This window comes from Poecile atricapillus, chromosome 2, assembly GCF_030490865.1.
Source record: "Poecile atricapillus isolate bPoeAtr1 chromosome 2, bPoeAtr1.hap1, whole genome shotgun sequence".
NCBI classification, from domain to species: Eukaryota; Metazoa; Chordata; class Aves; order Passeriformes; family Paridae; genus Poecile; species Poecile atricapillus.
This window is the reverse complement of record NC_081250.1, coordinates 132272837-132289413: the sequence shown is the minus strand read 5'-3', so window position 1 is coordinate 132289413 and position 16577 is coordinate 132272837. Positions and strand designations below refer to the sequence as shown.

The 16577-nt window shown below is 35.8% G+C and overlaps 1 protein-coding gene across 4 annotated transcripts in view; it reads right to left on the bottom strand.

Annotated features, from left to right (window-relative positions):
- VPS13B (vacuolar protein sorting 13 homolog B) overlaps positions 1-16577 on the bottom strand; it is a 429143-nt gene that overhangs the window by 287337 nt on the left and 125229 nt on the right. For all 4 annotated transcript variants that reach the window (XM_058833661.1, XM_058833660.1, XM_058833663.1 and 1 more), the window contains exons 18-19: positions 3872-4006; positions 2852-3025 (exon numbers count right to left, since the gene is read on the bottom strand). In XM_058833661.1, the coding sequence (XP_058689644.1) occupies positions 2852-3025; positions 3872-4006 (309 nt within the window). The remainder of the gene's footprint in view (positions 1-2851; positions 3026-3871; positions 4007-16577) is intronic.

The following is a 16577-nucleotide window of genomic DNA, read 5'->3' as shown; positions in this document are numbered from 1 at the left end:
CACTCCTGATGGGTAATCATAAGTATATGCAATTGTTTTATGCTTGTTATACAGTGTACATGCTACACATCATATGCTCTAAATCCTGCCCTTTTTGAAAGTACAGTTTAGAGCTTTTTGATGGTTGTACTCAACACAGTATGGTATTGCTAGAACCATATTATTTTTCCTCTTTCTCTCAACATTACAAGTGAAATAGCAAAAAGGAAATACTAGTGTCAAATGCTCTATGCCTCAGATTGTAAATACATCCCCAAACTTTGCAGGGCCATATACAGACAAGCAGTAAAAGGAAGTTGCACAACTATCTTGATCACCCTGGATCAAGATTCAAGTGATACAAGACAGTAGACAGTTGCTGATGCAAGGAGGAGGAACAGTCCCTTCCTTGTTTTCTGGGTAAATATGCAATTTATTCAAGAATCTCATGCCATTTGCACAACCTCCTCCTTAGCATTTTATATCCAAACAGCTGCTCTGATTTTTGATCAAGTTGTTTTCCATTCAATTTAATGAATTAATTAGCCCAAATTCCTACTACAGGACATATATGCAACATTAATATGAAAAATTTCACAAACAGCATAACTTCAGTACTGCACAATCACCTCCAATAGTACAGCTTTAAAAAACCCTTTTATTCCCAAGGGATGGGATTTTTTTCTGTGAAATTATCCAGTATCGCTTTTTAAACTCCCAGAAGCGACTTTTTAAACTCTGCAACTGACAGCAAATGCATTTTTATGCTCTCAAAGCACTTCATGTTTTCCCTATATGTAATTTTCACAGTCATAATGAAAATGATAGCCATATCTCCTGTATTAAATTGCCCCAGTTTCTTCAGCAAGTATTTAAAAGCAAAGTATTTTGCTTTGCTGATCATTTGTACAGAACCTGAGACAACTGAAACATTACTTACTCCTGGTTTGATTTATGTTAAAAAAATTAAAACCATTTCAGTATAACATTGTTCCTGTTGACTGAGTCCAAAGCTATAGCAAATCAGTCAATTTTTTCCTCTCATTTGTCACTCCTCATAGGTGCTACCTTACTGATGTAGAGGAGCAGAGCTAGAGCCTGAACACGCAGGTTAGTGACTGCCACTGTGTACATGGATTCACTACAACTTTCCTGAGTTTACCTTACTTTACTGAGGGGGGCAGGTGAAGTGTCCAGTACATTATGAACTTTAAAATCTTAATATTTGTAATGTATGTCCATTCATCTACAAAACAGACAACTGTCTATTACAAAAGAATGTTTTGTATCTCAAAATCCTTGAATGTGAGTCTGGCCCCTTCATTTGTCAGTGCCTTAATTCTCATAAGCACGTCCTGTCACAACTCATCAAGGACTCCCAACCATCTACAGTACTCATGAGCAAAAATGTATGGGATCCTTATGACCTGTAACAAAAACAGTAAGTGTACAGTATAGGTATCCACAGAGCCTTTAAAGTATAATTAATAGACTAAGACAAAAAATGAAAAAATTAAACAAAAAAAAAAATCCTCAAAAACATCAAGAAATGTTACAATTAGTCATAGTAATAAATATTGTTGTTATGAGCATTCAAAAGGTATTTAAATGAGTCAACAGGTGCAAGAGATTTTAGCTTCTGTTTTAAAATGGATATGAGTAATTCGGATATTACTGAATCATGAACTGCTTTTTGGCAATGCTTTAGGAGTAGGAACTGAAGGTAAATGTTATAAAAACACTGCTGTAAACATTTTCAACATGATGCTCTCCAAGAAACATAGAAGTACAATTACTGAAAAAATAACAACTGCTGGAGTGCACAGTGCTTACAAATATTTACTCTGCATAAGAATTAAATGTTGCTTACATATGCACATGAAAATTGCAATGACAGTAATAAATTCACTGTTACTTTTCAGACTAATGACATTCAAGAGTCATTACATGGGAAAAACAGAGAAAAATCACGCATATGAAGTGTTCAAGTTACTTCTGTGTTTCATGATATTGGGGTCAGGTAATTCTGCTTTCCTTAACCTAGATATTTTTCTGCATTGTTATTTTCCCACATTTCATTCCATGCCTAGCATGGCAATAGAAGAAGCTTTGAAATATATGAAAGTATGGTTTTTAAGACGCACCACACTGACAGCAAAACCTAGTTCCAGGTATACTTCACAAACTACATCAGTTATTTCAAATTAGATACATTTCAAAGCTGTCAGTGTTGCTTAAGACAGACCAATGTTTTGTTTAAAGACCACAGAAACCATAAGAATGCCAGGTAAAAGTATTTATGCCCACAAAGTCAACAACACCCTTAAATTTAGCCAGACAACTCTCACAAATTATTAACTTCTCATTTAAGGCCACCACAACACCACATTTGATGAGGTCAGATATGTGCCCTGCAGTATTTTTTAAATTATTTTTTATTGTTAGCAAACTTCATGATAAACAAATTCTTAATAATAAATTATGCTGGAAATTTATATGAACCCTTTACAGTTCTGTATGTCAGCTTCTGTATAAGAAGGCCAACCCAGTACCAGGCAAGAGAGAACAGAACTAACACTTTCAACATGGATCCTGCTTCTCCTCCCTCCCCAGCCTGAAGTTTACAGAAGTTTCCTACAATTATTATAAAAGGCAACCGAAGTTAATGAAGCACTCCTTATTGAAGAAGACATCCATCAAAATGTAGCTTTTAGTTCTTTTGTCTCACTGTGAGCTAAAGTTATAATGCGTGCAGTGTGTGTAGAAGATACTCTGACATTTGGCACATTTTACATCAAGCCCCTCTTTTGAAAATTACATTGGATAGGAAAAATGTAATGCGATACCAGCTTAACAAGAGTTTTGTACTTACCAGAATTATGGCAGTAGTCCATATACTGTGGAATTTGGATTGTAAAGGCTACCAAATCTGGAGCTAAGAGAGATTCTGGCTTTCTACTCTCATTGAGCCATTTACTGCTGTGTAAGTCTCTCGTGTCAGAAGGGCCTTGAATTAAAGGAATCAGCTTCTCTTTTCCACCATCACCTAAGATAAAAATTAGATTCCTTACAGCTTTTAGTGCAACAAGATCATTTTTTAAAACAAACATTCACTAGTCCAATGAGAGCATCTATTAATTAACATTGTGAATATAGAATTAAAAGAGCAAATGGAAAGAGCAGCATCATATAAACTATTGAACAACCTACTTAATGTTTATCCTGTAAATGCCTTGACATTCAGGAGGATTTCAAATAAAATAATTTATTTATCTTTAAAACAGTAATTTCCTTCCCAATTTTATAAAATAATCTATTTAAACATCACTATGAACTCAATATAAAAACACAATTTTAAATGTTCGTGACGTTAGCTGCTTTTATCCATAAAGATATCATAGACATTGATAAGTTCCTACATCCTCTTCAGGAATAATTTTATTAAAGAAGTAAAAAAAAAAAAAAAAAAAAAAAAAAAAAAATCAGAGTCCTCAAAAACTTTACAAGCAAAATACATACTTATAGCATTATTTGAAAATGAGGCATTAAGCAATCATGACAAAACATCAAAATTCTGCTAAAGATAAAGCTAGGTGAAAGTATTCTATATTTTTCCTATTTCTTGAATGCTTCTAGATTAATAATTGTCTCAGCAGAAAAAAAAAAATTGGTCTTTTTAGTCAAATTAGTAAAATTTGACTATACTGAGACATGACTGGATCATCATGACATACTTAATAAAAACAAAAACCCCCCAAAAACAGAATACAAAACCCCTCTCTGATTCATAGGAACAATGAGTAAATTCTTGTTTCAGTAACTCCCCTTGTAAAAAGCAAGGCCAATTCTCCTATACAGGCAATAAAGTTTTACATGGTCCAGCTGCACATACCTGGGGCTTTGGCACAAATTTTTATTGATCCCACGGTCCCAGAGGCACATTTGACCAATGATGTGCCGCAGTACTTCAATTCAACATTCTGGATTGAGCCCTCAAGAGTTGGCAGGGGATTCTTAGATTTCGCACCTAATAAAAGAAAACTGCAAATGTACTAGCCTGTTGAATTTAAATATTTTTATATTCCTTCACCAAGGCATTTAAACTTAATTATATTTTAATTATCTACCTTAGATGTTCTTACAGCATTTTTGTTGTGATTCACAGGTTTTAAATGAAAGTGAAAGAATGCTGCATATGGGTTTTTTAATACAAACAGTTATGCATGAAATACATCTAGACACCTTGAGGAAAACACACAAGACCACTTAGAAATTGAAATACCAAATATACGTATATACACATAGATAGACTTTTGTTTTCACTTCATAAGAGCCATATCAACTGTTCTCCTTCATGTTTTTATTACAAGCATTTAATTTCAGGATCTTAAAATGACTAAGTGTTTTCAGCTTTTATTTAGACAACAACATTTTACTCAGTAGCTATGTAAAGCATTAAATCTGCGCAGCTGAGCAGTACAGAAGGCCAACGGCACACTCGTCATTTTTTAGCGGAAACTGGAGTTCAAACCTTGCCTTGGGTCACAAGTGGAAATAAGTTTTGGTGGTCTTTCCTCAGCCCCCATTTGTGAGCAGCAGCAAACTACTGCACCAGTTGGAAGAAGTCAGTGCTATTGGCAGTCACTTCTGAAGAGCTGCCTAGAGCTGCGGCAGAAGCAGCAGGGGATTGTACAAGCCAGGACTGAGATATGTTGGCAGAGCTTGAGGGCAGCCCCCCAAAACAGCCCCAGAGCATAGGTGGAGGAAGCCAGCCCTCCAAATCTGTACAGCACTGCCTATCAGAAAAAAAACACATAAATTCACTTGCAAATGAGAAATAAATAGCTTCAACACCTGTAAGAAGTATGAAAGGAAAAACTAACACAAGTTGCCTTTTTTATGGGTTTTTTTCCCCCTCATGCAGAAGCAACTTGGAATTTGTCAGTTAAAACTGGCAAGCAGCTTGTTAATTATGCAAACATTAGTGTAATTATGGAACCATTTCCTCATGTATGTAACACAGAATTTGTTCCAAAATCCATAATTATGCAAGGAAAGTATTGTGGAATATCGGGTAAAAACGCAGTTTTATACATATTTCAAGATCATTAAACACATTAATGAGATGTAATTATCTACAGAATTAATTAATTAGCTTTTTTGCAAAATCTCTCTAAGTCTTAACCCTAAGAACAACCTTTACTATATATTAACTAGTAAGGAAAAAAATCCTAAAAAAAAATTATAGGGAACAGAAGATTTCAGATTAAACTTGGTAATTATGCTTACTTCACTCTGCCTATTCCAGTTCCTAAAGACTGAAGAGCATTTCATAGTGCATATAAAATCATTTAGCAAGCAGTCTTCTTGATATATATTTAAGGTCTTTTTCTGGTAAGACATTAAAATAATTTTTGAATAAAAAGTACTTTCCAAGACATAACAAAAGAAGAAACATATGAAGGGACACACAGCACATGGTAAAGCAGACTGACATATGAAAGTAGGTTCTACACTCCAGGTGTACTTTCTTATCAAAATTTCTTTGTCTTCTGTCTTTGAGGTATGCCCAGACTTTTCCCAATTTGTGACTCAGGAAGGCTTCAGGCTCAAAGAATACTCACTGTAGCTAAGTTGTGTGCTTTCCATTACAACACCCCATCAGTTTTCAGTCTGAAAGACCAACTACCAGTTTGTCTTGTGAACAAACCCCTCATTCCCATTTTTGTCCAGGGTAAGCCTCTTTTAAATCTGAAAATCTCCATTGATCTAAGGCATGGTATCTGACACAATGCATTAATTTGTCAAAAGAAACTAGGATACCTGTAGGCATTTCTGCCTTCTCATAGTTCCTATAAATTTGTGCAAAATAGAGGCAACTACATTGAAATATAAAAAATAAATAATTTTTTTTTAAAAAAAAGGGGGAAAAATAAAAAAGAGGAAAAGAAAAGGAAAAAAGAAAAAATCATTTTCTCCATCTTCTGCCAATTCCAAAACAAAGAATTTTAAACTGTTAGTAGCAGCCAATATCACAGTTAAAGCAAATCAAACTGAGGTCACAATTTTACTCCCCATCTTTTAAGCCCTCTTTAAAGTGGTAGTTTCTTGCTGGTTTTGTTTTTCAGCAATTCTTTTAATAATCGAAATAAAAGGTGTGATGTCCAATACATTACTCTTACTTCACTATGGAAGACTAAGTAGTTTTAAAACTAAATCATTTCCACAATGTAGTTCACTTTTAGATGCATTATCCTGGACAACTTCTTTGCATTCAGACTAAAACTGTCCATGTTACTTACATGCATAACTTACATTTTAGTTTAGTATCCTATTTGAAAAAAAGGAACCAAGTTTAGTGTGATCATGATCACTGTTTGTTTCTGTTTACTCCTAGTCCCCTCACCAAGTAACTTCTGGACTCACTGAATTTCAGCAAGATATGACAGCACTATCCAAGACATTTATTTTCTACAACCTTCATGAAAACATGAGTGTATTTGCCTTCTTTAACAGACCAGTCATCATATTCATGACAGTCAGCAAAGAATTGCTCAAACAAGCCAATGAATTGCTTTTCACCCATCCACCAGCTAAGGACCATGATGGGAAGCCAGGAAAGTTTAACGGCTGGACCTTAAAGAAACCCGCAAACCATTAATACATGGTCATTGATAATTAACAACTATATTTTAATGCATATGAAGAAGTAACTGGTAGCAGTAATAAGATTTTTTTTTTCTGTTACAGGGTTAGGGTACACACTTCATCCATTGTTTTCAACTATTTGAACAGAAAATGGGAAAATATTGGGAAAATACAGCGTACTTATGCCCTTCCTTTTGTATGTTGCTTTGATGTCAAACAGCACCCTGCTCTCAGCTTCAACACCTGATAACTACAGCACACCACAGTAACCAAGAAGTTGCCAGTAAAAAATTCCACTCATGTTTTCACAGCTCTGAACTGATGGATACTCAGAAAAAGTATTTATTAATTACTGAAATCCTATACAGAGAACACTTTTAAGTAAGAAATTTAGACTAACCAGACTTTCATCATGAAGACAAAAATCACCTAACTTAAGGTGACTGCCGTAGCCAAATCTTTTTCAAGGCACCGGAAGTTTAGAGACTTTTAGTGAACCATTTCTAATGAACTGGTTTAAAATAGGAGGCCATTTTCTTCTTCATTATTTCTTCTTCAAAAATAAAAATTTTTGGAAATTATTATTAACCGTCTCTCATAAACTTGTCAAATTGGCAAGCTGCTCTACAGAGAAGAAAGAAGCCTTGTTTCCTTCATATGCCTCTATCTGTAGTTTCCATCCCTGTAACTTCAGTTCCTCCCAAATGGTCTCCCTTATTTCTTGCATCGTGATATCATTATAAAATCAAAGTCTCAACAGTTGTTCACATAACTACAATAATTCTTAAATACATATTTCAGCAAACAAATGTTTAAGCAACCAGACTAGAGCTTCCTTCCCTCCCCTCAATGTTTATGAACTTTTTAAAGTAGTGTTTTAAGGGACTGAGCATGAAGATGCTCAAACTCCAAGATAAGAAGTGCTCCATCCTTCCACGTACTATCTGAAATTATGCATGGAGACAAACACACCACAACATTTTAATTAAGACATTGAGCATTAATTTGAACAGACACTAAGAAAACCAAATTTATCACAGCCAACAGCAAACATTATGCAAATTCAACATCCTGTAAATGAAGTATGAGAAAGGCTTATTTCCAAGGTGGAAGACAAGAGAGTAGAAATTGTTATGTACCCATTCTTCTGGAATCTTACTTGCAAAAGCACAACTCATATTTACTTAACTTTGTTACTCAGTGGAGTCAAATTACAGAAATATGGTTTGGGTTTTTTTTTTTAGTGCAAATCACTGTTTCTTCAGTTAATTTATTATTTTCACCAGGAACAGGAGAATCAAAGACTTTAGGGAGAAAGAGATACATATACCAGTCACTATCAAATGGCTCCTTCCAGACAAATTTTCTAGATGTATGGGTTTTTTTCTTGGAAACACTTTGCCCACTGTAGAATGCTTTGCAGTAAAAATCCAGTGTTTCCTTCCCAATACGTACCCATGTGTACACTCAGTGATCAAGCACAGCTGTTTCACTTGATTCAGACACATAGAATACATCACATCACCAAAGACTTAAAATGTGTTCTCTCCATATGGTAGAACCAAAAATAGGCAGAAAGTTTTTCTAACTTAAAATCTACTACACCTTGACAATTTACACCTTGCACACACTTAACTCACTGCAATGATAACACGAAGCCTGAAGAGCCACTGTGCTCCTGGTACACATACAGAAATATTGTGCTGTCAAGAAAGGTTTTCCCACACTTTGAAACAGGTATTCACATCCTAGCTCCAACTTTTCAGGTATAGCTTTGGTCAGTTCCATGTACATAATCCAACCACACAACTTGCCCCAAGTTCATTCAGTGTCATTCCATATCCAGGAAAACAAATAGCTAAGGGCAGGTCACAACTATGTCTTTATAGATCAGCTCAGAATTTTTTCTAACAAGCCTAGGAATCTAAGCACTCATTTAAGGCCTGTTTAAAAACATTACCTAATTAGTGATTTTATGAACATCTTTCCCAATCCTTTTGTGATAAGGTGAATTTGCAGTGATTACTGGCAAACCAAGAAACGAAATCTAAACTGATCAGTAACAAGCACAGAAAACCAGAAAAGACGTATGTTACTGATTCTGAGGACAACAGTCCTGTGTGCCTTTCTGTGTGCCACCAAATCCCTGAAACACAATAGCTCTTTAGAAAGATCATAAAAGACCTGAAAAATATGAAATAGGAAATGAGTAAGGCATGACAAACTTCTAGAAGCAACTCCACATGAATTGTCCCCACATTTAGTCTGTGGTCTCAGAAGGAAAAATTTCAATATTTTAAGCATTAAGTACCAATAAACTATGGTTTGGCAACATGATATAGTAAAAGACTGTCACATACTTGTCAAAATTATTTCAAACAGTAAAAAGATCAATCCATGAATAAAAGTAAGGAGCTATTAACTAAATGAAATAACATTGAAGCATAAGTCTTACTGGAATCATGACAAAAAATGTCAAATTATTTTCACAGAAACATATACTTAGGTTTTACATGACTAACACAGAAAAGCTAGTAAACAAATTGAAGCATAAGAGAAACCTCATTTCTTTCCTGAGAGATACTCATCTGTGCTGTGTTCGGTCTCTGCTTAGGCAGGGCTCAGTGAGAACTGGAGTCTGTATTTGACTTGGTTAGAGAGATGGCACTTCTGAGGAACGCCAAGCTAAAACCAAACTTAATTCCTTCCTTCTTTCAGAAAGAACATAATAGAAGCCACAAAGACCAGCTCTAACTGACACCAATCCCACTTCTCACGTTCAAAGCACTGGGAAAGCATAAAGCTTTCACACTCTTATTTGCAATAAAACAGCAGCAACATAGGAACTTGAACATCTCTTTCAGTCATTCGGCTTCCTCACACACACACCACCTGAAAACACTGAGGTGTTGTGTTGGAGGTTCCCTCCTCCACTCCCCACACTCCCTCCCTTCCTTTTCCCATTTTTAAACTGGAAGAACAGAAAAAAGAGAGGTTTTCCTAGAATGTAGAAGATGGGGTATAAGTATTTTCTGCGATTTTTCCATAGTAAGATTGAATCTTTGCAATGAAGTACCTCAAGCATCTTCACTGTGTTCACAATTGCATGTTTTCAATCCGTCAGCATAGTCTACAGGCCATATTCTGCAACCCTAATGTACATACTCACAGGCTACTATTTTCTTTCTTCTTCAAAACAGTAATTCAGGCAGCTTATTTTATGGAACTGTCAAGGTAAAATTGGGTGTTTTTTCTAACTCAGCTTTACTTAACATCACAGCTTCTATTCTGATTATCATAGTTATTTATTTTCATGTAACTGTGTCTACCAGTTTTTAGTCTACGTATCACTATTCTGAGAAATTACTGTTTCATCCCCACCCGCTCCCAAGACTTAACTGGGCACTAACAACAGGATTATGGTAGACTTGTCTTGCGTTTAACATATTGTGAACTGGACAGATTTTATACTGACTTGATCTTCTGTACCACAGCTCCACACATAAGAGAACCTTGTCCTTAAAAATAGGTCTTATTTTATTTTCTCTTGTCTTCAACCATGGTACTAGAAGAAAAAGTAAATGCTTAAAAGGGTGAAATTTAGTGACAGACTGAAATACTCCCTAAAGAAGGTCAATCTGCTTTGTTCTTGGGCAACAATGATAAAATATTTATCAATATAAGTATGTATCATTCTCTTCATCAGAACATAAGCTGCAAAAAACACGTTAAAACCTCTCTAACTTAAATCCTTAAACTGCCTGTAAACTAACTTAGGTTTCTCCATTGCCTAAACACAAAACAAGATGCAGGATCATCATTACAAACTGAGATTTACATATTGCAAAATATTTCCCAGCTTGCTAAAGAACAGTAGCATATCACCTACAGGGAGAGTCACTTAAAAAAGACAAAATCCTGTTGCTACACTCCTGTTTCAAGATTCCCCATGCTACAGCCTTCATACAGGTCCCCATTTTCCCTAACCCAAAAGACTCTTGATTTTTCTAAAGTCCTGCTTCAGATGGAGAGGTAAGTTCAAAAGAGGTAGGTTCCTGTGGTTCAAAAACTGAAAACCAACACTCAAGAAAACAGAACAGTGGGAATAATATGCTTAAGGTATTCTAGGTAAGAAGAAACTTTAAATATTCCTTATTGATTATCTGTTTTAAGTGATTATCCAGTAAGGTAAAATGTGGTTTTAATTTGGAATGCTCATACGAGAACTAAACAGCTGCTACTGAAATGCACAGAACCCCTGAATCATTCACACTGGAAAAGACCTTTAATACCATCAAGTCCAACTGTAAACTTAACATTGCCAAGTTCACCAAAAGAAGTAATCAGATGACAGAACACCCTCCTCCAGGTGCTTTTGACAGTGCAGCTGGAGGTGATAGCTAAGATAAGGATGAAAATTTTAATTATGCTTCCCTTCTAATAATAGAAATATTCCCTTATGGACCTACCATAACTCTTGGTGTGCTGCTTCCACCTGCCATGGTACCTAACACTGACTGGAGCACAGCTGGACCACAATTTGCAAGTGTTGCACACTGACTGCTAAGCTTCACATGTGATTAGTAGTATTTATTTAAACTACTACTATGTAGTATTTGCTAAGTTTTTTCAGGATAGAAAACGTAGGGGGGAGGATGTGAATCTCACTAGTAGCAATCACTCTGTGAGAGAAATCTGCCACAAAAACTGTCCTGGAGCTGGCAGAGGGACAAAGCTGGGCCTGAGTGTTGTGACAGCAGGGGAACGAAGTGGGAACAGCTCTACCTCAGCAAGGGAAAACCAGGGCAGCTCAGACAATGGGTTGCAGACCTGCAAGCCAAGGTGGGGCTATGGAGTGGCAGGCAACAGTCCCCTGATGTGCCACATGTCAGAGGAGGCCAGGCCTGGGCAATTCAGACAGTCACAGACCCCTCTGCCATGAACAACTTGACCTCATCCCGCACCACCAGACCTCTCCTGCTCCCTGTTGGACTGCAGATCTTTTTGATCTAAACAGCCAACACTTAGAAAATGAATACCATTTTCCATCTTTAAACATAAATAGTATTATGTTGTAAGTAGCTCTAAAACTTTGCTGTGAAAAGTGCAGTTTTGGGCAATTTATTATTATTATTATTATTATTATTATTATTATTATTATTATTATTATTATTAGCGTCATTATTACATGCCAGCTATTTAGGCATCGCCAATTATAAGCACACCTAATTGAAACCATTATTTTGGATTTGGTAGTATGGCACTGGTCAGGACACAGGATTAAAGTAGCTTTAGTGCTACTCTTCCAGCTGTTGTAAACAGAGGTTCAAAATGAAAAGGACTGATTTTCCCTTCTGCCCAATTCAACAGCTGCATTTCAGATATTCTGTATTATTTGAGACAAATGGTAGAAGCCAAAGTTAATTCATTAAAATAACTTCTGTCTTCCAAGAAAATGCAAAAAACCTATCAAAATCCAGACTGTAACTCTAGAAAAGCATGTCCTATCAATCCTCATACCTGTTGAGGTATGCAACTCAATGTGTTGTCAGTAGACAAATGCTAATGGATACAAATGTTTCCAGGATACAGGTAAATAAGGACTTGAAAAACCTGCACAGTAAAGCATTTGAGTCAATACCCTGAAAAAGATGAAGGCAATCAAATAGATGGAGGAAGGGGCTCACAATTCCTGTCCTCAGTAAGAATCCCTTTGGTTGGAAACCAAGCACTTGCAAATGGTTGCTTCCATCTCAGTTATACAACCATTCTATCCATTTCAAATATAGTCATTTTGTTGTATCTGAGGATAATAATAGCTCATGTCAAAAGTCAACATGTAAAATACATGAAAACACTTTCACTCATTAATAAATGCCAGTAGGATCTCAAAAAATCTGAAATACGTTTTCTTTCCAGTTTAGTTCAAGTTCAATCCAGTACTAGCTCAAAGGACTTATCTTCAAACACATTAAGCAAAAAGTACAACTTATCTTAGACTCAGGACTAAAGTCTGCATTTTACAGCTCCTCTTTTAGTAAAAAGTTAGGTAGCAACTAAAGAGAAACTTGCTAGAACAGCAAACTGTAGGCTGAAAGAACAAATTCTCAGACAAATCTGAGCTCGTCTCAGACCTTACCACCTTCTGTTGCACCAGTGGAGCTCCCTTCTATAAGGTTCATCTACTCAAATAAACTATTTGGCAATTATAAAACTAATAAACATTTCCTATGAGTTTGTATTGCCTTTAGAAAGCCTCCTTCATCAGAACAGATTCAAACCTTATAGTGCTATGTAACATAACTACTGTGCTAAAGACAAGAGGTGCCAGGTATCACCTGGACCTAGGCATGACTGAGCTTCCCTGTAACACACACAACACCTGGTCACCTGCTTGCTGTCAAACACAATATGCAAAGGCTGAAATCTCTCACAGGCTCAGTTGGAGCTTATTTAATATAGGACAGCACAGTTACGGACCAGTAAAAAGGTAAACAAGATGAGGATTCTAGGGGATGGACAGAGTAATCCTTTAAGCAATAAAGAAACTGCAAAGGTTCATAAAATTCAAAAGAAGGTCAGATGTATTCAGCAATGGTATTATCAAAAATAAAACATCTAAAGTGTAATCATTAACAATTAATTTCCTGAGTTGCTAGGCATGGGGGAGAGGCAAAAGGAAATGTTAAAATCCCTCAGTTGGGAAGTGGAGAAGGCCCAGAGTCACATGATTAAAAGATGGTCAACAGAGATTGCTGCTACAATCACTGACTGTAAAGCAGTAGGAAATGGCAAGAAAACAGTAATTCAGATAGGGTGGGTAAGTAAAATATGACAGAAATTGAACTGAAAGATTAAAACGCAGTATATCAGTATTATCATGAACAATCCTCCCATGATTCTCCTTCTCAGAGAGTATATGCTGCTTTTAATAAAAGGTCTGAGTTTACCCCTTTACATGCACATAGATGACAAAATTAAACTTTCATTAAAGATGAGGGTTTTTTATAACTGGAGTATCATTCTTATTCACCATTTTCTATATCGCACTGCATTTCTTTATATCACTGTACTCCTTCCAACAATTTAATACAGACTGTTTAGGATATCAACTTAAAAACACAATGCTCTAATTTTAACAAACATGTTTGCATTTTCTTTTAAATGGTCTATGCAACTCCTGAGGACTTAAAGAAAACAACACATTTAGTATCTGGAATGGCTGTTTCTTACACCAGGAGGATATTAACCTTTAATCCTTGAAATCATTAAAGAAATGTTTGTAGAAATATTTTTAGCCTCTTTATCTGGTCAAAGTACTGGAAGTTAAGTCGTGTCTGTACAAACCAATCATTTCACCAGCAGTTTTATATTTCTTTAAAGCCTCATATAAAAAGCACCTGCTTAAAGTGAGTAATGGAGTTTTATATTCATTGCACTTAGGAACAGCGTATGTAACCTATTCCGTTTTCCTCCCTTGTGGAATATATTTCAGCTTATATTGCACAGCACATTACGGATGTGTATAAAGGCTCTCTGATCAGCAATTTGGACTGCAGACAGCAACCTGCATGAATACACTTTTTTCCCCCTTCCTTAAATACAGTATCCACTTGATTCACCAACACAAATTAAAACCATCCTTTAAAGATGATCTCACCTTTACAGTGAATAAATGAAGCTCATGCACGGAACATCATAGCAATGTCAGGCTGCAATTTGCAGGATACACCCTGCACAATCAACAAGCAATACACGTGCTGTCAGCATTACAGAGAAAGAACCTAATAAATAATGCTTCCTGCCCAATGAATAGAAAATCTCCATCAGTGTGATTAATTTTTGAAATGTTAAAAACTTTGGTGTCTATTAAGATACAAAAAATAGAAGAAATTCCAAATGTACAGAATCCTGTAACGCAGCACATATTAGACACACAAATTTATCTTGGAATTTGCATTTTGTCAGAATGCATGAAAAATGGAGCTTCCATGCTATAGTTTATTAAAGCACATGCTTGTGATATCTGCATAGCTGAGAAATTTAAAGAATTTTTCAATTCAGCCTCAGCATCAGGTTTCCCTCCAGAATTTAGTGCTCAAACTCACTAACACTATGAATTTGAAACAGCCATACAAAAGTAGTCATCAATTATGACAATACTTATGCTGGATTAAAGTAGGTAATAGAGGCATGATTGTAACAAAAAGAACATACTTTAATTTTTTCATTAAGAAAACAACAGTGGCTTTTGATGGGACAAAAGTAAGTTTTTTAAACACTTTTGTATGATTGTCCATGGTATTCATGAATTTATCATAATTTGTGCCACTATATTACACACAACATACATTGATTTTCATGTATTTTAAAGCAGAATGATTTATCCCCTATGTACATAATCATATCATCACAAAAGCAGATGCTACTTTAGAGTAGACAGTTACTTTTTGCATCTTCTTCCACCCACAGTCTCTCTCTGCTGGTAAGTTTTAAGTAACATGGAAAATAAATTTGCCAGAACTTAAACTAGGCATAGAATTACCCATCAATGTTATTGCACATAAGTACTTACTCACTGAACTAAACAGGAAGAAGGGCTATATTACATTAGCTTGATTAGTACCTCATGGAAGGCTGCAGAAGTTTTGAGGTCAAGGCAAGTTTACTGAGCCCATGAGTAGTAGAAGGAATAGATATTTTATAGTCACACATCTGAGGTAATATCTGTGATTGGGCAATTGCATATTTTCTAATTTACTGTAATTAGGTTAAGACTACAGTATGCTTGTTTGCTACAAATTCCTCACTCTGGTACACATTTACTTGGTACAGTAAATCTTGATAAATCTACCCAATATTAAAATATCTGAGAAAGATAGGACCTCAAAGTTAAAATTAAATCCTGCTAAATCTTCATATTATCTCTGAATGATAACCAAAGAAGATTTTGAAAAGAATAAAAAGTCAAATTTTTAAGACAGAGGAACAATACAAGGAACTTACTGTTTCTACAATGCTGTTTCTTTTCCCAATTAGACTTCCTTAGCATAACTAAAAATCTGTATTAAATGTCCCTATAGGTATTATAACTTGGCTTAGTTTATAAAAAAGAGTGCTATATGAATACCAGTTGTATGCTTTTCAACAGAAGGATGTAAACTTATTTAGTGATCTGTTTTTCTCTTTCATCTTATCTCTAGTTTCTGTGTAGATTTATAATGCTCATTGTTTCCAATTTTAACAAATCACCTAATGGCAGAAAGGAAAATATGTTAACCTTGGAATTATTTTCAGTTGTAGAAATCCCTTTTGTCTGGCTCATGCAAGGCCTGCAATCTGTTTTAAACACAGATTGTCTGTCTTTTGTCTGACAGCCACCAAGCTGCACAAATTACTTTCTGCCTGTTCACCTGTTTGCAGCTGTGTCTGTAAGCTAAGGATTCTGTAGTTTGACTTGAGCAACCACTCCAGGATTGATGACATGTGCTGCTGATAAACTGAGCAATTTGAAGAAATTACTGGCTAAACTTATTGAAAGACATCTGTGCATGGGCTGAGAATTAGAAGCCTTCAGTTGTGTGTTTGCAACCTGCAGTGGCGGCAATCTGTTTGAAGTGATATCCTTCTGTAACAGAGCTGGTCCTGCCACAAAATAACTGAACCATCTTTGCAACATATTTCTTCACCCAACAACAGAATTCTGCTCTTTTGGTCTTGAATATACCTCCTAAATAGAGGACATAACAACAATTAAGACTTCCTATACTCATCTAGCAGAAGTAATTTCTTTTGAAGTGTTTCCGTTTTTCACCGAGATCTGGCATTGTTGTTTCCCAGCCCTCTCTGCTCACAGACGAGTTCTCAGCAGTTAATTCTTGTTTGAGCATCTCACAGGCACCGTTATTATGTCAGCCAGGAGACATGCCTTGGCAGTATTATGGGGGTAC